Source organism: Sturnus vulgaris, chromosome 15 (genome assembly GCF_052056855.1).
Source record: "Sturnus vulgaris isolate bStuVul1 chromosome 15, bStuVul1.hap1, whole genome shotgun sequence".
Lineage (NCBI taxonomy): Eukaryota > Metazoa > Chordata > Aves > Passeriformes > Sturnidae > Sturnus > Sturnus vulgaris.
The window spans coordinates 4,797,003-4,822,945 of record NC_142257.1 but is presented as its reverse complement, the minus strand read 5'-3'; the positions used below and the strand labels follow the sequence as shown (position 1 = coordinate 4,822,945).

Here is a 25,943-nt window from a genome sequence, read left to right as displayed (position 1 = left end):
CTGGGGGGTGCTGGGCTGCCCCGTGCTCAGCTTTGGTCAGTGCTGCCAGCCCAAAACTGGCAAAGCAGAGGAGCTTCTGCTCCAGCCCTCCCCTCTGCTTCACCTGAGGAGACCACAGCCTAGATTCTGTGATTGTACAGTAAATAAATGGTGATTAAATCAACTAAGAGGATATTCCCAAAGAGGGAGAGTTGGTTTTTTTATAGCCATTTGAGATACAGAGAGTAATAAAAGACTGTATTATAACTAAGAAAGAGACAAGTATAATAGAAGACTTAAAAATTGATGACGAACAAGGAGGGCTGAACGTTGTGTTTGTGCACTTTACAGCATTAACCCCAATTGCTGAAGTTAAAGGTCTGGCTGAGTTACAGGGCTGTGCAGTGTATCCATGGTTAGGAGGGGCTGAAGCTCTGCAGAGCACATGGTCATGCCTGGTGTGATGTGATCCTAGGAGACCACAAATTTTGGGGTCCTCAGCCTGATTGTTTTCATTCATTTCCTTAAACCCTTCCCAACCTCACGTTGTAGGAAGTCAGAACTAATTTATTCCTGCTTGAACAGTGGTCTGAGGAAGAGAAACACTTTCACCCTCTGTGTAGGTGCTCGGCTTTGCTGTTATCCCCTGTTAGCACTGATTAGTGAGAAAGCTGAACTAGAAACGAGAGCAGGCTGACCTTGGGGGTGGCTTTATTGGCCCTTTTCCCTTGGCCCAGCACAGCAAAGCTGGCATGGAAATGTTAGCAGGCCATGTGAGGTTAGGACCTCCGGGTGCTCTTAGGCACCCACTTGTTGGGTTATTTCCTTCAAAGAGCCAAGCAGCTAATAGTTAATAGTTAATAAAGTTATTTATTGCAGAAGCACATCAGTCTCAAAGCAAAAGCAATGGCAAAATGCAGTGGCAAAATGCAATGGCATAAAGCACCAGCTCTCCCTAATGCATGTTCTTATACAGAAACTTTCCAGCTAGCTAAGACACCAACTCGGACCAGTACTCCATAACCTATTAGAATTCTGGTTTCTTAGCACACTAGGCTATGTATAAACTACATACATGGTCTGTCTTGTTCTAACTGAAAAATGTAAGCAGTATTCTTAACTATAGCTCTGTTATGCCTGAAGCTAGGTTCTTGGAGCCTCCATGGAAACAATAGTGTCTAGGACTATGTTTTTCAACCTTCACTAGAACATGTACTACTTCTCTGGCATTTAAGACCTTTATTCACTAAAAGCACTTAAAACTTATTATACTTACTTACTTATTCACTCCATCTACTCACTTACTCCATCTACTCACTTACTCACTCCATCTACTTACTTGCTTGCTCACTCATGCTAAAACCTAAACTTTCACCTCTGCCTTAAGTGTGAGTGGCTTAACACACTTCAAACCATCCAAGGGCTTTAATTCAATCCCTCCACTCTGATCTCTCTCTGAAGAATTCAGAGACTCCTGACTTGCTGACTCCAGCAGGTCAGATCTGTGACGTGTTTAACCACACGGTGCGTGAAGCTTTTCCTCTGGCAGCAGGTGGGAAGGTGCCCATGAGCAGGGTGTGGGGTGCAGCAGTGCAGCAGTGCAGCAGGGCAGCAGGGCAGCAATGCAGCAGTGCAGCAGTGCAGCAGCCCAGCAGAGCCCTGAGCCCCGGGTGACCCGTGTGTGTTGCAGGCTGGAGTCGCCCACGCGCGCGCTGGTGATGGAGGCTCCCAAGGGCATCGAGATCAACGCCGAGGCCGGCAGCCTGAAGGCCACGTGCAGGACAGAGCTCCGGCTGGAATCCAAAGATGGAGAGGTGAGTGCAAAACCTCGGGCCCTGCAGCAAAGCTGAGCCCAGGCGTGGAACACCCTGCGGAGCTGTGGGTCAGCAAACTGCTGTGTGTGACACTCTGGGAACAGAGGGCTCTCCTGGCTTCACTCTGATTGAACACATCCCATGCAAATCAGCCCCATTCCATGGCAAAGGCTGATTCATTATTTTTAAAGTGAATGGGTAATAGCATCTGTTGTTCCAGCAGATTTATGCAGCTGTAAAATGCACAGTGCTCCTAAATTCTTTGTTTCCTCGTCACTTTAAAACAAGCTTTACTTGGCCAGCACATTTAAATCTTTTATCATATATTTTTCTATAAGAAGAGCTTAATTCACTGGTATTGATCTGAAAAGCTTTTGTGGCTGATGTTTCATTCTGGAAAGAAAGGGAACATTAGGGGACACAGATTGTTGCTCTGGAGAAACTTCCAAAGGGGAAGAGAGAGCAATTAAAGCTGATAACATAGAGCGAAATTAGGCATTGAGTTAAGCCTCTTTTGGTGTCACAAAATCATGTGGGCACATGATTCTCATCCCCTGCTCCTGCCACAGTGATGGAAGACAGAGGATGTGGCTGAGGAGCTCCCAGTGGGGAAATCACTGAGACACTCATCAGGAGGAGCTGCCGTGGAACACAAACCTCCAGGCAAGAGGGCTTCCACATAAGATTTACCTTAGTGTCAGGGGTAAAAAGCAGAAAGACTTTTTCATTGTAATTTTTGTTATTCTAAACATTTGCATTTTAAGACAGTCCAAACCTAGACCATAGCTGTTAACAAAAAAACCTCTGAAAAATACCAGAAAAAAACCAAAAAACCCTACCTAATACATTGAGATTGAAATCCAAGGCATTTCACAGCTTCAAGCAGTTGCTTTCAATACTAAGTTGCTTTTAAAATGCATAAATTGGCTTGTATCTTTCAGGACATGAGATGGGTGGATACCAAACTTGGAGATTCTTACTGTAATTGCAAATATTCTCAGTCACCCCATATTATTCTGGGGTCCAGGTTATCTTACTGTATTGTGGCTGATGTCAGAGCAGTCCCCTGCAGCTGCCACATGTTGTTTGTCTTCCTTTTTTTTTGTAAGGAGGAATTTAGGTCTGTTAGAGCATCTGAGTTATTTTTAATGTACACAAAAGTACTACACATATACATAAAATATGCATAAAATATACATAAAATATACATAAAATATGCATAAAAGTCAGTGCTGGGAGCCTGCAAATGTAAGTGGCAATGGGATTACAGTGACAGAAATCCTGATGGAGGAGCAGGGTTGTTGGGTGGGTGTGAACCATCCATGCTCTCCATCTGACAGTGGGGTACCTCTGGTTGGGTCAATCCAAACCTGGGGCTGAAAGCCAAGAAAACACGGTGAGTACATCAGCAGAAACAAACTGGAAGCTCTGGTAAAAGCAGATAATGTGCTCTCCCAGATTTGTATCAGACTTTGCCATCCTAAAACACTTTCCTACCCAGTTTCTGCAGCAGCTGAGCTGTCTGGAGGAAGCTTCTTTAAACACAGCATCAGAAATAACAGCTCCCCACTAATTCTCTTTTTTTTTTTCTCTCTCTCCCTCACCACCTCCGACTCCAGATAACGTTGAATTCTGCAAAAATCAAACTACCTAACTTGCCTCAAGGATCTTCCTCTTCTGCAGGGTCCAGGCAAAAAATCTACGAGCTCTGTGTGTGTCCCAATGGGAGGCTGTTCCTGTCCCAGGCGGGCAGCAGCTCCACCTGCCAGATAAACACGAGCGTCTGCCTTTGAGAGACAATTTGCAGCGGGGCGTGGCAGGCAGCACAAAAGCCAGTTCTGGTCTCACAGATCCAGCTGCCAACTATTTTTACTAGAACACAGAAAGCCTATCAAAGACTTTTTTTGTGTGTGCGCGCGCGTGTGTGTGAATATATATATAAAAAATATATATATAAGATATATATATATATATCCTCTGTGTAAAACGATGTTTCAGTACAAGGAATCCCAGGGTGACCCTGTTACATTTGTGTAGCATTTCTCTTTCCCACACCAAAATTTACTGGTACAATCTGCTGAATTGGATCTGATGCTCCCCTGGACCCTTCTGTATTAATACAGTGCAATGATCACCCCTCGTTTTTGATCATGTTCTCAGAGCAGTGGGATTGCTGGCTGGGCAAGACCCTGGAACCAATACAGAGCCACCACCATCCAAAGGGAAGAGAAGCATCTCTGATTATTTTTGTGCCATTAAATCGGTGGCATGAAAAATAAATAATTTCAAAAACAACAAAATAGCCAGATGTGCTGATCCCCTACAGTGATCCAAGATACCTGAGGTTAATTACTCTTTAATTATCACCTGAAGCGTGGCTCCCTGTTGGGAGAGATGGGTGTACTTGGCCAGTAGGAAAGTCCACACCTTCTTGCTGAAATAATAAATGTGATTTTCTGAAGGGGCTCAGCACTTGCCTGTGCAGGCCAAGGATGCCTTGTGCTATTCAGGTCCAGCATTAACCTCAAATCATCTTTGTGCTGGCAAAACTGGTGTTGTATTTAGCTATTGGAAGGAACAAAATGGTGAAAGTTGGATTAAATAGAAAAATCCTGAACCTCTTTTGTTAATAGGTGTCCTGGATCATCCCACAGACTCCCCATTCACACCAGTTTTGAACATATTTGCTGTGAAGGTGTGAAGATTTAAGATTTGGACATTGCCTAAATACCTGTAGAAGCAGAGAAAATCAACTAGAAAGTGAGAAAATCATAAAATTAAGTGTATAATGTAGATGCTACACCAGAATTTTTGTCATCTTTGTTTTCAAGATACACAGACCAAAGTCACTTAGATTTAGTGGAAACTGCAAATATCAGAGATGCTGACAATGAAAGACTTTTTTTAAGAGTTTATAAATATTGTGACAAAGCCAGATTACTGAAAGGAAGGGCTTTGGATGCTGGTTCCTCTAGAATTTGAGTCCCCAAAACTCTGTGGTTGAATCTTATCATGGTTGCATTTTTTTCTTATTTTAAAGTCTAGAAGTCACGGGCAGCATAAAACACAAAAATCTGATCTGGTAACATTACTTCCACTTTTGAAGTTTTGGAATATAATGATAAGAGCCCAGATCATTGAATTCTGACCCATAATTTCATCCACATGCATGTCAAAATCCTTTAAAAAAAACCAAATATACCAATTATGGCAAAAGTTTCCAAGTCCCAGTAAATGTCACGAGGACAGCAAGGTTTCTAAGCCACTGAGATGCTTTTGAAATATTACCTCATGTGCAAATCAGAGAGATCTGTGCCCATCCCCAGTGATATCTAACCAAAGCTGGTATTCTTCAAGTGATCTTCAAGATAAAACATAGCTGACAGAAATCTTTAGAAATAATTAGCCCATTCCTTTTTTTTTACAGCTTCTCACATATTTTCTTGTGGTCTCGAGAGTACCAGGGTTTGATTTTGTTTTCTTAATTTTTTATTTTTTAATTAACAATTCTGGCTTAATCCAAAACTGATTGGACTCAGAGAAGATTTCTGTGGAGTTTAGATTAGATGTGTTGCTGCCTAGCAAAGCAGCACTCACAAAAAAATTTATTCCTGAAAGAGGATTGAATGATTTCCATTTATTTCAGTAATGCTTTCTGATAAATTAACGAACTCAAACTATTTGTTAATGAATGATTCCTGTAATTATTATGTCTTGAGTCAACGTTTGAATGCAAAGGGTCACCCAGGGTAACAATTGTATTGGGACACAGGACTTTACCATCTCTGTTCAAAGAGGGGAATTGTGCCTATGCCTTAAGTCAATGCACTCAGCAAGGAGAAGCACATCATATTTATCTTGTTATTAAATCTAGTTTATTTGGGGGGAGGGAAAAGAGGGTGTCTTGGGAACTGGTTGTGCAACTTAAAACAGAGATTGATGAAATACATTAAGACTGTAGGGGCATCTAGAATGATACAGACTTTTTTTTTTTTTACCATGTTAAATATAGCAAAATACTATGTATGTTACCTCTGGGACCATGACTGGAGTCCCATTCATAGTCCTACATTTACTGTAGAATTTTTTCCCTGTTTCATTGAATACTGATCACAAACCTCTTAGCAAGCATAGCCCAATCCATAACCAAATCCTGTGTGAGCAGTTTGAAGACACGTGCTGCAGGAAGAGTTCCCTGTAAATGAATCAGATAAACTTTGCAGCCCTGGGAGTATTCAGGTGGGTGAGGAAGACAGGGCTGAACACAGGAACTGGCTCATCAGGGATGCTGCATCCTGATTTCTGTGCTCCACTCTGGACACACCAGTGGCTCAGTTCTCATCCCTGTGCCACCCTCTGGCTGCTCCCAGTTTCCATCTCAACAAATTAATTTCGAGTGGCTGCTTTTCTCAGCTGGGCTCTTGGATGAGGTTATCACCTTCTCATATCACAACAGCCATGGAACTGCTAAGGACATTCATATCTTGGTGTGAATTTCTGCTGGGGAGCTGTTAGGAAATAACATCTGTGCCATCACTGCAGATGCTTCTCTGAGGTGAACAAAGGGTACCTTAATTATGTCTACTGAAAGAAATTCTTGTTGTTTCAATATATTTTACAACCATGTTTCCATCTTAAAAAACATAAAATTATGTGTTGTGTTGAAATGTGAGGAATTGTTGTTAGAAAGGATGAACCCCTGTAAGGATTTGTAGGTTGTGTGAACACCACTTGAGTTTTAAAGCAGTGTTTTGGGTAATGCTGCCTGTGCCGGTCAGCAAGTGGCAAACACGAACACAGGCTGGGCAGAAAATGGGTCAGGAATATTCCTGAGGAGAAGGACTTGGGTTGTTGGTTGAGGAGAAGCTCAGCACGATCTGAAGTGCACTCACAGCCCAGAAAGCCAATCCTGTCCTGGGCTGCATCAAAAGCAGCCGAGGGAGGGGATTCTGAGCTCTTGTGACACCCCACCTGCAGTGCTGTGTCCCGTTCTGGTGGTCCCAGCATCAGAAGGATGAGGAAACATTGGGGTGAGTCCAGAGGGGACCAAAAAGATGCTCTGAGGGCTGGAGCCCCTCTGGGAGTGCTGGAGGTGTTCACCTGGAGAAGAGAAGGCTCCAGGGAGACCTCAGAGCCCTTGCCAGTGCCTAAAGGGGCTCCAGGAGAGCTGGAGAGGGACTTTGTTACAAGGCAGGGAGTAGTAGGACATGGAAGAATGGCTTCAAACTGACAGCAGGCAGGGCTAGATTAAATATTAGGAAGAAATTCTTTGCTGTGAGGGTGGTGAGGCCCTGGCACAGGGTGCCCAGAGAAGCTGTGGATGCCCCATCCCTGGATGTTGGGCTTGTAGTAGCCTGGTCTAGTGGAAGGTATCCCTGCCCATGGCAGATTGTTGGAACTGGATGATCTTTGAGGTTCCTTCCAACCCAAACCATTCTAGGATTCTATGAAAGCAGAGCAAACAGGACTGTGTCTCAGATCCCAGGGAAAAAAAGCAGGCATTTTGTTTAAAAAGCTGTCTGCAAACACATCCAGCCATCTCACACTCCACAGTTTGTTGTGGAGTGGCTTCCTCTCCTGTTGGACAAGGCAAGTGCATGAGGGTCCCTTCTCCTCCTGCCTTGCCCAGAAATCCCTCACAGTATCTGTACCTGTGTGAGCTGCTTCTCCCTGAACCCATTTACACCAGAGCTTCCCTGGCCAGAATTTTATCCATATGCTCTTCCTACCATTGATAAAATGCCAGAAACAAACAAGGCTTTGTGCATTTCATTGTGATTCGGGCCTGAAGTTTGGTTCAGTAGAGCTTTGGCTGTCTGGGAGATGGGGTTGGTCTCCAAATGGAATTTAGTTTGTTTCTGCTGAGATCAGTGGAGGAGACAGTGATGACTTCATGGCTCAGGTGACAGCTGAGGGCAGTGGGAGCACTGCCAGCCCTTGGGGTGGCTGTGGGGCTGCACCAAACCCTGCAGGGAGCACTAAAACCCCACCCAAAAGCTGACCAAGGCCACCGGTGTCCGTGTGCCTGGGGCAGCCATGCAGCATCCATTAATGCCTTTATGTGTGGTGGCTCTTTTAGGACTGCAGGACCTTGTCCAGTTTGCTGTAAATGTGACATTTCTGCAAAGGGTCAGGAGAGTGACAGTGACACAGCTCACCTGTGACTGGAACTGATCCATATGTGTCCCTTCTGTCATAGCTGAGGTAGGATGGATCTTCTGAAGCAAAAAGACTTTGCCATTAGCAAAAGCAGAGCTCCTGATAATGGCTGTACATCTGAACCCATTCACCAGGGTTCTTTGTGGGGTTTTTTTTGGCTGTTGGTTTGTTTGGGTTTTTTATTCATTTTGAGCGTGTTACCCCACAGTCAGTGAAATGGGCAGCTAAAGAGTACAAAGAAATGTTAACAAGTCATCAAAAGGGGAAGCCAGCAACTACTACAATATGTATGAAGCCTCTCCTAAGTATTCATTTTCAGAAAACTGAGTATGTGCAAGAGAGATTTGTCTTTGGTTACCTCAGTCATGTGCTGTCAAACAGCTGTGTTTTAGAAGGGTTGTGGGCTTTTTTCTCCTCTTATAATAATTATCACATTGCACAAAGAAAACGTTTGAAGGCATAAGCCTAAAAATACAATCTACAATATATGGTGTAGCAAAATGATGGCTAAATAAAAACCCCTCCCTAGAAATTGTTCCAAGGTTAAAGAGAGATTCCTGTGGAACTTGTGAAGGCTAGCTCACATCACGACCTAGTTAAAATTTATTTTGTTGTCAAGAGATGCTCACACATGCACACAAATACACACACTCTCTCATATACACTTGTTTACAACAAAAGCCAATTTTCTTTATATTTGTTCTTATGGCTTTAAGTTTCACATTGCAAAAGAGAGTGAGACAAAAACCAAAGACTTCAAGGAATTCATCCCTCTCTGGTTGCCCTCACTCCTGAAATGCATTAACTTTAATGGTGCTTTTTCTGAACTGGGCAGAAGAAATGCAGGTGTATTATAAAGCTGCATTTGAGAGAACAAAGTGGCAGGAAGGCTCTTGGTTAATGGGGAGAGGAGGAAATAATGTGAAAAATCTTGAAATGGTTGCAGAGGGCAAGGTTACCTGAAATTTGAAACATGGAGAAATAGCCCAGAAAGCTTAAAGACATCATCCTGGGTTGAAAGTATAAATAAACTGAGTAAATGGTGCCAGCTGTTCACTTGAGCATTAGCAGGGCAGGAGCTCCATTGGCTGCTCGGTGGAGAAGAGTAACTCTGCAAAGATTTCATTTTAGAAGTATCTACAGTAAAAAAAAAAAAAAATATATATAGAAAGAAAAACCAAAAAGAAAAAAGTTAGAGGCTGTGCTCTTTTTTATGGCTGACATTTTAAATTTTGAAATGTCATCATCTAGAATTCACCCCAGCAAGCGCAGGGCGTGTTCCTGCCAAGCTTTGCCAAGCGCTGCTTTGGTGCTTTTTGAGAGTGAAAATATCAGCCTTTTTATTGCCCTGGCTGTTCAGGAACGTGATCCTGGCAACAGTTCCCTTTTCTCCATTTTAACCTTTTTTTCCTTAGCTCTGAAATTGCTGTGTAATGTTTTTGTAGCTGGTGTCCTGCTCTCAAATCCACATCATGTCACATGTCAGTCACACAGACCCCCAAAACCCAAAAGCTGCGTTTAGCAGTGGCATGACCATAAAACTGGGGAGTTTCAGGTAAACTCTGCCTGGCAGTTGCTGTGTATTCACAGCTGATGTAGCCAAGTTTATGGCTGTGAGTAGAGCAGGGTTAAACACTGACGTGGTGCTGAGGTTATTCAAGCAAGAGTGGAGTGAATTAAACAAGGCAGGTAGGAGGGAAGGGGAAGAAATGGAGAGAGACATCAGCCTAATCACAGTAATGCAGTCAACGTCTCTGTCCCTTTGCACTATTATACTTTAAATTAATAACATCCATTTTACTAAATATGGTGGCAATTATGCTTGATCTTTTCATGGAGCTCAGTGGAATTACTGTCACTGAAACCACTTACAGCTCGGGCTGTTCAAGATTGCTGGGGTGTTGTTTCCATCCACAATAACCACAGTGGCTTGGGGCTTGGATGGAAATTATATTGAATAGCTTGTATTTAGAAAGCTTTTAAGTCTGCTGTGGTTGAGAGGCCCCTGGTTATGCACATCCAGCCCTGAGGCTTTATCATTTCAGCCTCTCTTGTCCTGCCACTTGAATTGTATTGTGCCCTTGTGAAAAGTGACACACGGTATAGAGAACACAGGAAAAGATGGATATTTAAAGCTGCAGGATTTTTATCTGAAATGAAGAAGGAAACACAATCAGAGTGCCCCACTGAGATTTCCCATCCAAATCACTTTAAACTAGAGGTTCAAGTAACTTAAAAATTAATTTGCTACAAGTGTCATTCCTGCAGCAAAGTTAGCACTGGTGTCTCTCCCAGGAAATGTCTCACCTTATTGCAGCTGGAAGCTCTGTGGTGGCTGGAATTTTGTGCCACCAGTCAGGAGTGATGGGCTGCCTGTTCAGAGGAAGTCAGGTTTCCTTTGAGGCAGCTAATCTCCACGAATGGAGCTTTTGGTAGCTTTTAACAGGGATTAAAGAATAGGAGGGATAAGTCCACTGTGAAGTGATGTGTAATTGGATGTTTGCCTCACTTAGTTGGTTGAAACTTTCCACCAGGAAGAGAAAATATCAGGAGAAATTTCTGTGAAAATGTTACATTTGCATTGTGCCACCAAATGCTTCAGATAAATACATGCAGCTTTAGCTATCAGTCTTTTCTTCTGAGATTAAAAAGGACTCTTTGGAGCCTCTCATCGGGTCCAGCCCAAAAGGAAAGTTTCACCATTTCTAATGTATTTGTCATTATAGGAACAGGCCCATTCCAAAGCACAAGTCATGTGCATCTTTGCATGTAACAGAAATTTTAAATTGCATTGTACTCTCACATTTTTTCCCCATTCAAAGGCTTAACTACTGATAGGAGATAGAGCCCTCCAAAACCTTTATTGCTAAATGCATTATCTCCCTCTGAAGCAATCTATGTCCTTTGGTCTTTTAAAAATTTCCTCATAATGCAGTCCCTGAAACATCCTGAGGCAGGCTCACACTGGAGAGCAAGAGAGTAATTATTTGTGGGTGGTGCTATTTTTGCTGAAGCTGGGATTGTAGCTGAAAAAAAGGATGCTCTTAGAGCTTCTCCCACACTCCCTTAGCTGCAAACCCCACACCAGGGCTGGATGTCTCCAGGGTGGCTGCCTTCGAGCAGGGAGTGACCTCCCACACCAAACCACAGCCTGGTAATTTTGTCTTCACCTGGGTCCTGCTCTGTGCACTCAGTGCTGCCATGGATAAGGAGACACTTCAGCAGGTTTGGTGATGGTGCAAGATGATGTGTGCCTGCAGCCTGAGTGGGGTAAAGGATGCTGGTCATTGTTGGGTGCTGTTCTCAGCAGCCTTTGGCCACCCTGAGAGCAGAAACTCCTGAGGGCAGGCACTGCTGGAGGAATTCACTTTCTCCTCCCTTTTTGTGGGTTATGAGAGCGAGCATGGAAGTGAAGATGAACAAATCCTGCTAAGTAAGAGTGTGCCAGAAACCTCGGAAAGGGCAGATCTGAGCAATCACTGTCCACTGTGTTTGTCACAGAAGGGCTAAGTGGACAGCACCCACACCTGGATTCCTCCCCAGGCCAGGGCTTTCCCTGAGCTGTGACCCAGACCTTGGTCTGGATCTGCCCTTTGGGAGCAGGGAAGGAGTCACCTGCTGGATCTGGATTTTGCTTGTGTCTTTGTTCATTTCTTTTCCCACCCCGTATTTGAATTAGTTTCCCTGTGAGCAAATGCCAATAGAGTTGTCAACATTCACCCAAAAAAGCTCCATATATATAGAGCCAACAGCAAAACAACATTCAGTGAGAGTCAAAGGAAACCCTGTTCATCTCCAGCAGCAGCATAAAAGGCATGACCCCTATGCTACAGCAGTTTTCATCTGTGATGGGAAAACACCTTGCCTGACCTCAACTCTGCAAACCACCAATGACCTTGATTGTGTAAACAGGATAAAATGAATTTAAAGTCTTATCACAGTTCTCATGACAAAATTCAGATTTGTTTGGCTTTTTTTTCTTTTTAATTTATGTATGTGTGTGGTTGTGTGGGAAAATATAAAGCTTTTTTGTATCAAATAACATCAATCCTTGCACACTCTATGCAAAATTTTGTAAGCATTGCAATAATGCTATGAATTACACAAGGAACTATTTTAACTTTATTACACTTTCTGTATAAAAAAAAAAGTTTGTATTTAAATGATTTCAACTGCAATCTTGTAAAATATATTAATAAAATAATGATTGTTAAGAAGGAAAGAGATGTTGGGGTTTTTTGTTGATCACTGTAGTGATCTGTTTCACAAGAGCAAGTACCTGGATGTATTTATGCCAAAAATGCTGCAGAAGATGGAATGAGAATTTCTGTGAATTGCTGTTGGAAGAAAACCTGTAATCAACAAAACAAAGGATTTTGTCTTTGGGGAAAGTTGAGTCTTTCTTATATTTGTAGAATTTCTCACCCTTATCCTGGCATTAGAGTCTCAGAGCCAGGATGTGTTGCAGGCACTGAGGGGCTGCCTGAGCATCACAAACCTCTCAGAGGGCATCTGGTAACGATGGTAAAGAGGATCTGGTGCTGCCTGTGCTCCAAACCAGCAGGAGCTCAAGGTTTCCCAAGAGTCACCAGAGCTGGGTACACAAATCTGGGAACAGATCCCCACCTGCACACAGGGGAGGGAGCAGGAGCTCGATTCTGCCTAGGAAAAAATAATAATTAAAAACAAACAAACAAACAAAAACTAAACACCAAAACAGCAGCCTCTGGACCAAGTCACAGAAAACCTCTTGGAAACCTCTGGCTGCTTTAATGATCCATCAGTTTTATTTTAATTGGCCAACTAATCAGCTCTCTTTGGTGACTCTGCACATACCAGGCAATCACTTCTGAGGGCATTTCACAGAAGCTGGGCTTTAAATATGAATTTCTTTGCCCTGGATTTTGTCAGTAAATGAGAGCATTGATTGAGGCTCATTATCTGAACAAATTGCAGGATTGCAATCCGGGTGGGAAATTGTTTGTGCCTTCCAAACCCCTCAGAGAGAACAAGCCCAGTCCCCACTGGGCACAGCCAGAATCCAGGCTGGGGGAACAATTGTTTACCAGTTTGCAGGGGCTGCTGTTTACCAGGCTCCACATCAGTTCCCTCAGTTCTGTTGGGTAGGCACACACATTCTTCTGGTCTCTCACTGGGTCTTGGACTGTTTGTCCTTTAAAAAATAAAAATAAAAAATTAAAAACTTTTTAAAAAAGGAGAAAAGATATCTTTCAGTGGAACTTCAGCTGCAGTTGTTGGCCTGAATTTGGAATTTCCAGCAAACTGACAATGAAATAATTCATGAATTAACCCCCATCAAGAAGCACATTGGCAGGAGGTTCCCAGCCCCCACGAGATGCAGCTCTGTGTGAACTGGTGCCCAGCACCAGCCCTGCCATGGCAGCAGTGGCCAGGACCTTCCCCAGCACTGGGAAACTCCTCAGCACCTGCCTCTGAATGGGGATTTCTGCACTGGGGAGTTGTGCAGCTCAGCCTGAGCAGCTGCATTTTGCAGTGGCCCCCTGCTAGAAATGCTGGGTGGTACCCAACAGCAGCAGCATCTTCACCATTTTGAAAGTCTAGGAAGCCAAAAACAGGATTTGGCTTCCAAAATCAACTCCTGGGAAAATCATCAAAATGTGATTTCCTTCCAAGTATCTTGCCCTTCACTTTTTAAGAAGTACTTCCCAATTTTTTTCTTGCTTTCTTTTCTACCTCTACAGGTGATTGTTTCCTTTTTTTATCCTAAATAGCAAAGATAAACAAAAAAGAATTACCAAATAAAGAATCATTAGGATAAAATGAGTCCATTTCATACTCTGTAAAATGATAACAACTTCCACAGCTTAAAATTTTATGTGCAGTTGGGTTTTCGTATTTTTCATCTGAGTTCAGTACAGACAAGTTGCTGCTGCTGAAGTTCAGCTGTTAAATCTGGGTGATTATTTTTTATTTTTATGAACACTGGCCAGAAAATCAGCAAGGAGAACTATCTGTTTTTAACAGTTTTTCTCCAGTGCTATGACCTTGATTCTTCTCTCCTTAAACTGAACTGAAAAATCTTCCTCAATTTAGTGATGAAGGTTCAGACCTAAATAGCTCCAGTGCCAAATGTATCCCAGAGGAAAATTATATGGCCTCATTTAATAGAGAAAAAGCATGAAGTCAAGCCAGCAGCAAGAACTTGGCTCTTTTCTGCAGTCATTTCAGGATAAAAAGCAGAGTGTAAGTAGTCTTTAAATATTTGACTCACACTATTGGACTATTGTAATCTACATTACTGATATGATCTGCACTTATTAAAATTGGGGTTTGTGAATAGCTCTGCACATAACAGCTCTGCTTCAGGCCATCACACAACCAGGCCTGTGTATCACCAGCTCTGGTATTTTCCCTTTCACACCCACGTGGGCATTTTTTAAACCCAATTTCTGGCTTTGCTTTCAGTCTCCTGAAAGCACAGCAGTGCAGGCAGAAAACCAGCACTGCCTCCTCACTGAGGAATGCACATCCCCATCTGCTGGGCTCCTCTCACTGGGTGCCTGTAGGGAGGGGAGAGGCACAAAACACCGCGGGTATTTCTGGAATAACCTCCTTTGGTTTGGTTTTCTGTTCCCCTCAGTGCAGCAGAGCTGTCACCAGCCCAGACTCCCCCTTGGAGCCCCCATTCCCACCTCTCCTCCCTGCACACTGCCTGGCCCTGGCAGTGCTGGGTTAATGGTTGCACTTGGTGATTTTGGAGGTCTTTTCCAACCCCAGTGATCCTCTGAGAGCCCTATTCCCCTGCCACCCCCTGACTCAGACTGGAATCAGGAATATTTTAAATGCCAGCATAACCCACAAGTACACAGGGGACAGGAAGACTGCAGTGCTGCTTGGTGTTTCAGCATGTTTTAAAACAAACAAAAAAAATACATTACTTGGCCTAAACTCTACCTGCAACTTGAGTTCAGCAGCTGTGAGCCCCAAGCCAGCTGAAGGATGCTGCACATGACTGAGATGGGATTTTACTCACTGGATGTGAGTCTTGCATCTGCTTTGCCAGATTGAGAAAACAAGAAAACAAACAAAAGATAAGACCAAAAAAAAAAACCAAACAAAGCCCTTTTTTGCATATTTTACCTATTTATACAGGGTTTAATGCTTTTGTGGGAACAAATTAAGGAGGGCCCAGAGCTGAAATAAGCAGTAGAGGTGACACTGGCCCCAGAGAGAGCTGAGTTTGCTGTCAGGCCCATCCAAAAAAAACACAGCCTGCCTTGGGAAACCAGGGAGATGAAAAACTTCTCATTGCTGTCCAGCACCATCAGGTTTAGGAATAATAAATGCCTGATTGGGAAGTGTGAGTGTATATATGTGTGTATGCATGGGACAGGGGAAGGTGCATTTCTGAATAATTTGTTATTTTTTCTGTCAGTTGTAACTACTCCCAAAAATTATTTGGGTATTACAATAAACCCCAATCTCAAAAGAGAGTTTTTGCAACACAATAATCCTGAACCATAATAACTAAATTTGAAAATAACTATCATCTGCTAGAAAGACATTAAAACATCTATAACAGAACCAACAGGCTGCTGTGGGAGCTCTGCACACACACACAAGATTAACACAGAAAAATGAAAGGAGAAAAGCACTTCTAAGAAAACCCACAACCCACCACCTACACGATGAACTTTTAAGCACAGAGTGCAACATTCAATGAATTATTTATGAATTAATTTCCAATGAGCAGTTTAGCAGTCAAAGGAAACACAAACAGGCAGCACAGCCCTGCCTGGGGTGACAGCAGGGGACACAGGAGTGCTGTTCCTGTGGCAAGGAGACATTTAGCAGTGTGCATGATGAGCTGCACACTAATAAAGTTTAAAACAAAAATCCGATTCCTAGCAAGCACCAGGCTGTGCAATATCCCAACACAGCCTGTGGGATGTGCAGGTGGCACATGCCCAGGCTGTGCCAGGTGACAGCACTTCACCCCAGCACACTCATTGTCTGCTAACCTAAAATACAAGTACAACGAGCTGCTGCCGAAAGGTAATGATGGGACAAAGAAATCAGGAGATAAAAAGGCCACATCCTGCTTTTAAATTAATTCTTTATAGCCAGGCTGTAGAACTGTTCCTGCCTGGCACTGGGATGGGCTCTGCACTGAGGGCTCCACACCAGCAGTGGCCTTTAGCATGACATTAAATTAATGTTTTGTGGGTCTTTTTCCTCCTCCTAGGCTGAGATGCCTCATTTGACTGTGGCTGCAGCTGAGCCCCAGTCCTGCTGCTGTCACACTCTGCATGCCAGGCTCTCAGGCTCACCATGCTGAGAACCTTCTTTCCCTAACTCCAACAGGGAGCTTGGGCATAAATAAACGTGGGTGGATTCCTGAATTGCATTTGGTAGCTCCTGGGGCAGGAGAGGCTTGGGAGAAGCCAAAAGCAGAGCAGGGCTGGGCTGGGCTGGGCTGGGTTTGCTGCAGCTCCTGTGGCATTGCCAGGCACAAGCTGTGCTGGGTCACAGTTACCTGGGCAAACACAGCAGCACTTCTCATACAGCTCCTGCCTGCAGTTAGAAGAGCTTAAAAATGCTCTTTTTTTCATTCATTTCCAAAGCAGGACCAGAGTCCTGCCCAGTTCCAGGAGAGGAGCTGAGATTGCTGCTCCTCTTAGAGCTCACTTCTCCCACTGGCTTTTATAATGGTCATTTCTGTGATATTCCAGAAGCCCAGCGTGGCAGTGCACAGTCCTGACAGCCAGGTGGGGAAGGGGGTTGTTTTTTTTAAGCAATGCCACAATGGAAACCCTGCTTCCAGAGAGCCAGCATTTTTCTGTGGGGAAGAGCAGCATCACGTTCCTTGGGAAGTCTGACCCACAGCCGTGTAAGCTCTGCATGATGAGGTGAAGCCAGGATATTTCACGTGAGAAGTTTCCCTCTATCCTGTCTTCCACCAGAAAGACTGAAGGCAAAAACAGAAAGATGCAGTGATGGTTTAAAGAAGTTGACTTTGACTGAACCAGGTGAAACATTTAAGACACCTGCCTGGTTCAAATCCTGTTCCACCTTGGCTGTTGTGAAAATGGTCACTGTTCCCCTCCCAAAGTGAGCAGACCAGGCAGAGAAGCCAAGAGCAGCTGAATCATGGGATTATTTTCCTGCTTTCTGCCTTTTTCTTCTTTTCTGTTTTCTGCATTGACTTCTGGACCTTTTTCACATCCGTTAAATCAAATACTTGAGTGGGACAAACCTGATGAGCACAAAGTGCCAAGAGGAAACCTGGGTTTTTTTTCCATTTTTGCAGGACAAGGACACTACAGATAGAATTTGTATCACAGAGAGGCAGGAACACCATGAGCCAGATGGAAGCTGGTGGAGCCAGGGTGAGAGATGGGTAGACAAAAGCACCTGCAGTGACTGATGGATCTTGATTGTCACTCCTTTCCCTCTCACTCATGAAGACTTTTGTAGAACCTAACAAGTGTCTGCTTGGAGTTTGGAGATGTCATTTGTTCCTGATGTGAGGACTGCCTCCATTAGCCATGGCATTTTAAGACATACCCACTGCCATGCTTCTTTCTTTCTTTCTCCAAGAAGATGATGGAAGCAAAAATGACAGCAGAAATATTGAAAGCTCTGCAACCCTAGGGCAAGTTCAGTCAGTTCTCACTGAAATCAGTAGGTGTTCTGTCCACAGACAGATTTTCACTCACGTTTTTAAGAGACAGAACAGGCAGCTTAATGTGAAAGGGCCAAAGTTTGGCATGATGTGAGTGACAGTTTGGATCCAGAGTCAACCGTAGGCAGATTTGGCTCAGGTGAGTTAATGTGGGCCACTCCCTTCCTGAGAAATACAAGGGTAAAACAGCCACCAGGGCCAAAAGGGAAAGGCTAAAAATAAATAAATTAATTAATAATAACAATAAGTATCATCACCATCTGAGAGCTACTGACCTCAGAATTATATTCTCATTCCTGCTTTGCAAAGAACTGCCAGGATGAGTTTATGATGAGCCTTAGAAGGTGCAGGAATGGAGATGTCAGGCAATTCAGGGTAAACAATTAGATAAATTACAGTTGAGTTATTTGCAATTAAAAAACATTTTTAAGCTGATAAATTCCATTAACATTGCATGGCCTCTATAAAGTGACCCCTAACTGCATATTAAAGAAGGACCTCTCTTTTTACGTTTTCATCTCACCACATAAAAAATAATTAGGTGAGGAACACGTTGCCCAGACCAGCCCAGCAGGCTGAGAGCTCTCCTGCACATCTCACAGCCCTTTGGGCTGCAGGAGAAACCTGGATGCAACAGGAAAAAATGCAGCATGCATGGGACCACTGGGAAAGAGTTCCTCCATCAGATGCAGAGCTGAGCTGATGCTGCAGTAACTTTGGTGTTGTGCACCAGGAGCCACTGCCAAGCTGCTGTAAAGTCACAGGGACTCCAGCAGATACCTGAGTGCAATTATTGACTCAATCTATGTGGGCAGTTAGGACTTCAGGGTGTTGTTATTTTACTGTTGACACCTGCACCTGAACTAAAATAAATGCCATGGTGCCAGTGCCTAGGCTGCAAACCCAGAAAGTCTCCAGCAAATCTAGAAGCAATTGTTCTTTGGTCAGATCTAGAAAAGAATACACTCCATGCACTCCCTGCAGGATTTGGCAGTGGAGTGACACTGGAACTGTCCTGGCTTCTTTGGGCTTGCTCTGTGCAGAGATTAAGTCCCATGTAATGATCTTGTGAAATGCTCAGTTGGCTGCAGTTAGATAAATGGCCCATTCTAAATGATCCTCGCTGAACTGCAAAATCTAGCAGGCTGTGATTTCTCACCTAGGGTTTTTCTACACCCCTCAAGATTTCTAGCTGTTGGAATTGATCACATCCATGAGAAATTAAACACGGTGCATGGCTCTAGTGGCAATTTCTCTGTTTTCCCTCAACCCCAGGAGCCAAGTGGAGTCTCCTGGAGTCTCACTCCTTGTAGGGAAAAAGGCAGCAGAGGAATGAAAAAGAATTAAAGACTCCTAGAGGAATTTAAGCTTTTCCTTTTCTAGCATGAAGGACTTCACCCAGCATTCAGATAGAAGATTGTTCTGCCTGGAATGAGAGTTTAAAAGTGTCAGAAGAGAAAGAAAGCCCCTTCAGCCATGCCAGGTGTTTCAGTCCCAAAGACAAGGTGTGCTGGAGGAGTAGGGGGAGCACATGGAAGTCAGAGGTGAGGTGGAAAAAACCTTTCTTCCACTTAAGTTCCAGACCACACAGAGGCACTTCGGTTCTGGGCTGGGCAAAGGCTGCACAAATCACACAGGAGGTGCTGGCAGTTCACTCACTGGAGCACAAGCCCTGCCAATGGCATCATTTGGATGTTTAAAGCCCTTGGCTCTAATTGTAGCACTTCCATGCTTGAATAAACAGTACTGGGATTACAGTCATTGTGGAAAATGGGATGGATTACGTCCCAGCTTGCCTGAGAGGGGAAGCCAGTCCTGGCTCTGCTGGGCAGGGAGCTGGCAGCCAAAGCCTCTGATATCCTGACAGCTCCCTGCTATGATTTCCCTCAGGATGAGAGGGCTCACCAGGGGCAAAGGGAGGAGCTAAAGCAGACTGAGGCATCCCTTCTGCAAACGCTCATTTAAAGCCAGCTTTACCCAGCCCAAACTGATGGACTTGCAGTCAGTTCTGCAGGGGGGTGGGAAGCCAAGGACCCCTCTGTCCCCCCAGAAGGGAGCAACACTCCTGGGGACCAGGAATATTTCCCAGTCAGGCAAAGAAATAGCAGGCTGGGAAACTGGCTAGAGCAAGACTGGGCTACCAAGACACTCAGGTCTCACTCAGATTATCTCTTGCCTTGTGGCATTCATTGTCTATAATGTGTTCAGTGAATCCCAAGTAGATGGATGAATCCTGTCACACAAAAAGCCAGAGGCAATGCTTGGAGGCCTGGACCTCCAGGTCTTCATCTTTAGAGATAAGCAAGTTTTGAGTCTTTAGAAGAAACACTCTGACTGCTGCTAATTATTACTGAAGCCCTGAACATCTGCTGCTGCATGGCAAATATGAAGGCAGTGTCAAAATGGGATAACAGGGTTAGAGGACAGGCAAATATCACCATTGTCATGAGAATTGGTGTTTTGCTTGGCTAGTCTATCTAACATGCCCAGAAAGATAAAATTGTATGGAATGTCTCCCTGGAAAGACAGTTCCTTTCCTTCCTTGTTAATACTGAGAGTCAAAAGTTAAACACAACAGACAAAATACATCTAGAATTAATGCAATGTTGGAGCAACAGCCAACATCAATCCATCTTGAGCTCCTGTTTCCTTTCCCCTTCTGGCCAGGTGGAGAATTCCCTGTGCCCTTGTGCTGGAGAGAAGTGAGGAGGCAAGAAGTCAACTACAACAACAGTACTATCCTGAAATAACCATGACTTCTCAAATAGTGGGAGAGCTGGAGGCCTCCAGCATTCAGACTTGGCTCATTCCAAAGGAAAGAAAATAAATGTACAACAGAGCAGTAGTAGGACAAACCAGCTCCTTTTAGGACAGTTTATGTGGAGAATTGAACATTAGCATGAGTTTAGCTCCTGTCTCTAAGAAACTTGGGACTTTCCCCAGAAGAAAGAACATTTGAGGAGATGAGTCCAAAACCTTGGGTGCAGAAGATTCCCCATCCAAGATTGCTTTGTTCTGCTTTTCTGTATCAAATGTTACTGCACTTCTGGTTTTTCCCTGGAGCACTTCCCAAGGTGGAAGCTGACACTGAGGAACAAACACAGTCATGCTTTGCACACTGGTAATGAGATGCCAGGCACAGGGAGCACCTGACAGGCAATGTTCTCCAGGTCCCTGTTAATTACCAATGTTTGCTCAGCAAATAGTTGTTAAAATGCCTCAGTACACCAACTTTTCTGGGACCACTTTGTATTTCCTAGATGTTCAGCTGGCAAGAGGCTGACAGATGTATTCCTCTGATTATTATCCCTGTAACTGGCAGAAGTTTGGAGAGGTTGATTTGACATTCCCTGCAGTAGATTCTACAGCCATCAGGTCAGACACCTCTGAGATGCAAGCAGTTGCTTTCCAAAATGATAAAGGCAAGCAAGTAACATGAATTTAATGTGGAACCAGCATTTTTCCACCCGCTGGCTAGATGTGAAACCACTGTGAAGAGCAGCACACAGGGATTATTCTGTTGGTACAGATCCTAATCCTGAGGCTCATCCAAGTGAGTTCACCTTGCTCTAGCCCAAGAATTAAGAGAGATCTGAGTCACCTCCAAGGCAGAATTAACATCTGACATAGAGTTAGGTAGGACAAAAGAGCTGAACTTCTCCATTCAGGGCTTCTCTCTGCCAATAGCTCACACTCCTCTGTCAGGGCAGCCACAGCTGGGCACAGACCTGGAGGAGCTTCCTTGCAGGGGGAGAATTTTAATATTCAGCAAAGAACCATCACTTCTGGCTTCTCACTGCAAAGTAGAACTCCAGCCAAACTTGCAGATTTTCAGTCTTATGATTAAATTAGGCACAGCAAACTATTTGAGGAAGATTGACTTTGGGACAAATGCATGAAGCCAGGGTCCAGGAAAACTTGTGCTTAGAACAGTTCCATATAAACCAATCAGTATCTCTGTTCTTGGATTAATGCATTTCATGGGACATTCTTCTCTAATATGTACTGAAATAATTAGCACAAAGAAGCTTCAGATAACCTGAACACTGAACCCTTTTCTAGTTCTAGTCCAGTATCTGTCATTTTAGGAGAAATGCACTCTTGCAGCCCTCTTGCAGAGGTCATCACAGAATTTTTTATTTGCATCCTACAGCATGCAGAAGTCGTTTATCTAAAAGGCTTGGACGAAATATGGGAAAAGCAGAAGCTCAGGGAAAGAAGAAATGAAGCAGAACCCACATGTCATCAGCAGAAGATACCTACAGCAGTTACCTTTTGCTGAAGTCTTGCAGCTCGTATTGAGTTTGGAGACACAGGAAGAGACAATCTGCTTCCTCAAGTCTGTCTACAGGCTCTGATACTGGAATCTGGCTGAAACCTATAAAAGAAACCAGAATCACTATGAAATGAATGATTCCTGATACCATGGAAGCTGACCTTCTACCTTAAGCAGGAAGCCTGTCAGACCATATAATTTTAGCTGTCATCTAAAACCCATCAAGCAGTGACTTTAACTTCTGTACACTGCCAAAAGGAGAAGGATGATCCCTTTTATAAAGCTGAACTCTGGTTTCTGAAAACTCATGCAGGTTGCTTTAATGTACAGGTCAATGCTTCCATTTTCTGGATGAGCATCAGCACTTCTGCATTGAACAGTTTTTGATCTGCTATTCAGCTCTGTGAAACCAGAGCACCTCATTACTCCCCCCAGAGCTTCCTAAACAAAACTGAAGGTGATCACAATTCAGCACAGTGTTGCATTTCAGTGCAGGTGGCATTTGAATGGCTGAACAGCTCAATTAGCACTTAAGAGCAGTTGTAAGCAAGTGTTCTCACCAGCAATCTTACAAGCATTTGTAGGCTGTGCTCTGCAGAGGAACCTGTTAGCAAAAGCTGCGAAGCTTTGTCAGGCAGTGAGTGGTGCTGGGTAAGTCATGGATGGAGGATCCCAGTCCTGAGAGCAGCAGTGAAGGGAGGAGGTGGAGGAGCTCTTGTCCTTTTTTTCAGAGACACCAGTGAAGAAATATTGGGAATGTTGTCCCACACTGAGGGGATTATCTACAGTGTGGTAGGCATGCAGTGACTGCCTTTACTGCACTTTGATTTCTTCTTTGGGCACATCTTTTGAGCCCAGTTGCCTCATGGACACATTAATTTACCTGAGATATAGTTCAGAGAATAAAGTTCCCATCAGCTTTGGCCTGTCGTGGAAAGATCAGAGGTTTAATCATTCAAACTCCCTAATCACTGTCTCCAGATGTTTTAAAAAGAGAAAAGAAAAGAAAAATCATAGTCAAGAACAGTTTTGTTAATCTCACCTGATTGCTATCTGGGTAAAAATATAAAAGATAATTTTAAAAGTAAGTTTCTGTCCCCTGTAATTAGTGCCTGGGGAACAGATCTTCAGCAAATATTCATAGCAATGAAACATTTATAGATATGCTGCCTAGGTTTACCTACAGATTTTCTAGCCATGTTTCAGAAACAGCACCCAGGTCTCATTAGGCTACTCTGAAAACTCATGACCTGCACATCTTTAAAAGGATCACATAAAAAATTCCTTCAAATCATATAGCAGATGTGGTAGAGAAGTGTATATTATTTCCAGCAATAAGTAAGATTTCATAACCACGCCACACTTTGTAGCTGCAAAATTTCTGTTGACTTCAAACAAAAGAGAATTTGGATCTCTGATCATTAGTACAGCAAATGTAAAATTCCTGCAAACGAGCATCTGTCTAGGAAGAAGACTGCTAAAGATACCTGGTTTAGTGTTTGGTTCAAAAGAAAGCCACAGGTGAAAATCCTTCTGGCTTGTAAAATACATTTAACTGAACCAATCTGTCATCTCTGCATCCTGCTTTATCTAACCACTCTCTGTTAGCACTCATCACCATGGTATCTGAACCTCTGCTGCTGGAGGTGTTATTCCAATTATTTTAGTGTAACTGCTGACATGTAACCAAGAGCAAAATGTGAGGTTCTGTTAGAAAAATAATGCTCCAATTAGCTGCTCCTTCTTCTCCTAACAGCACAGAAAGTCCCACTGTGAAGGATTGTTTCCAGAGCTTGCTCCCTGTGGTACTTTCTCCTCCTCTCTCTCCTTGTTGCCTCTGCAGTGTTGACACAGGAGTTTGGCAGTCCCCAGCCTGAGCCACATCCCAGAGCTGGAGCTATTTATGATACTCAAATCATAATTATTTATGATACTCAAATCACAGTACTGATCAAATACTGATCAAACACCTCCCAGGTACAGTAGCCACTGCTGAGCTGAATCTCCTGCCTCTCCTGTGCTGACCCAATCTATGCAGGAGACAGACAAAGCTTTTCTTGTGCATCTGGACTCCTTTTGAAAGCAAAAGCTCCTGAGAAGAAGAGCTGTAAATACACAGCAGAGTCTGAGGGAGCTGCTGGTTTGTGATCACGTACAAACTGCTTCTCTCTCAGCACTTCTCTGGGATTGGGAATACATTTCATGACTGACAAAATATTTCATCCAGACACAGCATAAGAAAGAATTATAAACAACTTCAGAGACTGTTCCCAAGCTAAATCTTTGTGTATCTTCTAGCCTAGAAGTCAGATATCTTGCTTAAAATTGGGATAATCACCACTTCAAGCTTTTCACTGTGGACCCTCCTATCCCACCAGCAGCTGCAGTTGCTTGTCAAGCTTGAAAGCAGCTGTTGGAAACCACTTCCTTCCACTTCAGCTCTTGTTTCCCAGGAAATGAACCAATAAGGAGATAATAGATCTGAAGAATAATGTCTCACCCAGCTGCAAACAAATCTTCTTCTTGACTTTCATCCCCACACACTGCTGCCTTCCCCATGCTCAACCAGCATCCAAGGGAGGAGTGGATCTGATCTGGGGAACATAATCTCTGGTTTCTTAAATTAACCTGACGATGAAGAAAAGACTTGGAGGTGCTGAAGGTCATTACCACCTGGTCTTGTGGTAATCTTGCCTATACAAATAAAAAAAATTTACAAAATAAAAGGAGTTGTTAAATCACTTGAAAAAATATGTTATAGCAGAGCTCCTTAAACTTCAGCCCCAGTCACTGTTAGCTGTGATGGATCTCAGCTTTCCTGGGGATGGTTGAACACCCTGGGAACTGATGGAAGGATTCCTTGTCTTGCTCTGCTTGCCTGCTCAGCTTTTGTTTTGCCTATTAAATTGGCTTTTATGAGGTTTTTTCTCCTTATGATTCTCTCCCCCATCCCTCTGGAGGAGGAATGAGTGGCTGTGAGTGGGGCTGAGTTGCCAGCTGGGGTAAAACCATGACAAAGGAGTTGGGAAGGTTGGGGTTTAGGTTGTTGGCATTTTCTTTTTTAAGAAAAGGTTTTTCCTTCTATCAACAGGATAAAATGCCTTTGCATGACAAACCAGCACTTGATACCTGCATGCACACACACAGACATTGGTACTACACCTCTAGGGCTGAGATCCACCTATGAGGAAACACTTGCAGAATTTTCCAGTCAGACTCTCAGCAGAAAAGCAAATAAAATTTGTTTATTCCTAAGAGGTGGGACTTAGCCGGATCCCTGTGTGTGGACACACTGTTAGAGAGCTAGAAAAATTACAACCTGAAAAATATTTCAGGCTGGAGCTTTTCAGCTTCATTCCCAGGCTGATAAGCTGGTTCTAGCTTCAGCTGGGAAGAAATTCTCCCAGGATGATAATCCGGTCAAAACAGCATGAAATCTGGTGAAAAACAGAATGGAATTCACGATAAAGATCAACACGTGGTGTTTTTCTGTGAGACACATTCTAAGGTACGGTCTCACGGATGTTTTTCCCAATTGTCCAATGAGCTCCTGTCCTGTCCCAGCTCTCCATAACATGCTTTAAATACGGGCTGTCCGTTCAGTAAAGTTGGCCTTTTTTTCCTAAAGACGTCCATGTGTGTTGCTGTTCTTGCTGTCTCTTTTTCTCTCTCTCTCTCTATAGCAGTAACCACATCTGTGAGTTGTCTGCACAGTCCCAGGGAAGAGTACAATCCCAATTCCTGCTGTAACAGAGCAGGAACCTGTCCCTGACCATCCCTCTTTGGGGCAGTGCCTGTCACTAACCCATGAAAACCCTCATGTAACACAGAAGGTGATATCGAGGATCTTGGGAACAGAAGAATTAATTCTGCCAGCAGCATGAGCCGTGCCTGCAAAGCCTGGAGCATCATCCATGGCCATGGGACACCTGCTCTGACCCCATCCCTCCTGAGGGACCACAGCAAACGGGTCTGGTGTGCCAGGCTGCTCCTGCCACATCCACGGGCTGCTTGTGCTGGGCAGTGAAGCACCTACAGCAGAACCAGC

General features: G+C 43.8%; 1 protein-coding gene across 8 annotated transcripts in view; it reads left to right on the top strand.

Annotated features, from left to right (window-relative positions):
- SGCD (sarcoglycan delta) overlaps positions 1-12,174 on the top strand; it is a 314,769-nt gene extending 302,595 nt beyond the window's left edge. For all 8 annotated transcript variants that reach the window (XM_088173550.1, XM_088173554.1, XM_014875970.2 and 5 more), the window contains 2 exons: positions 1,670-1,793; positions 3,413-12,174. In XM_088173550.1, coding sequence (XP_088029676.1) covers positions 1,670-1,793; positions 3,413-3,586 — 298 coding nt within the window. In that variant the 3' untranslated portion in view covers positions 3,587-12,174. The remainder of the gene's footprint in view (positions 1-1,669; positions 1,794-3,412) is intronic.
- Positions 12,175-25,943: the final 13,769 nt, after the last annotated feature.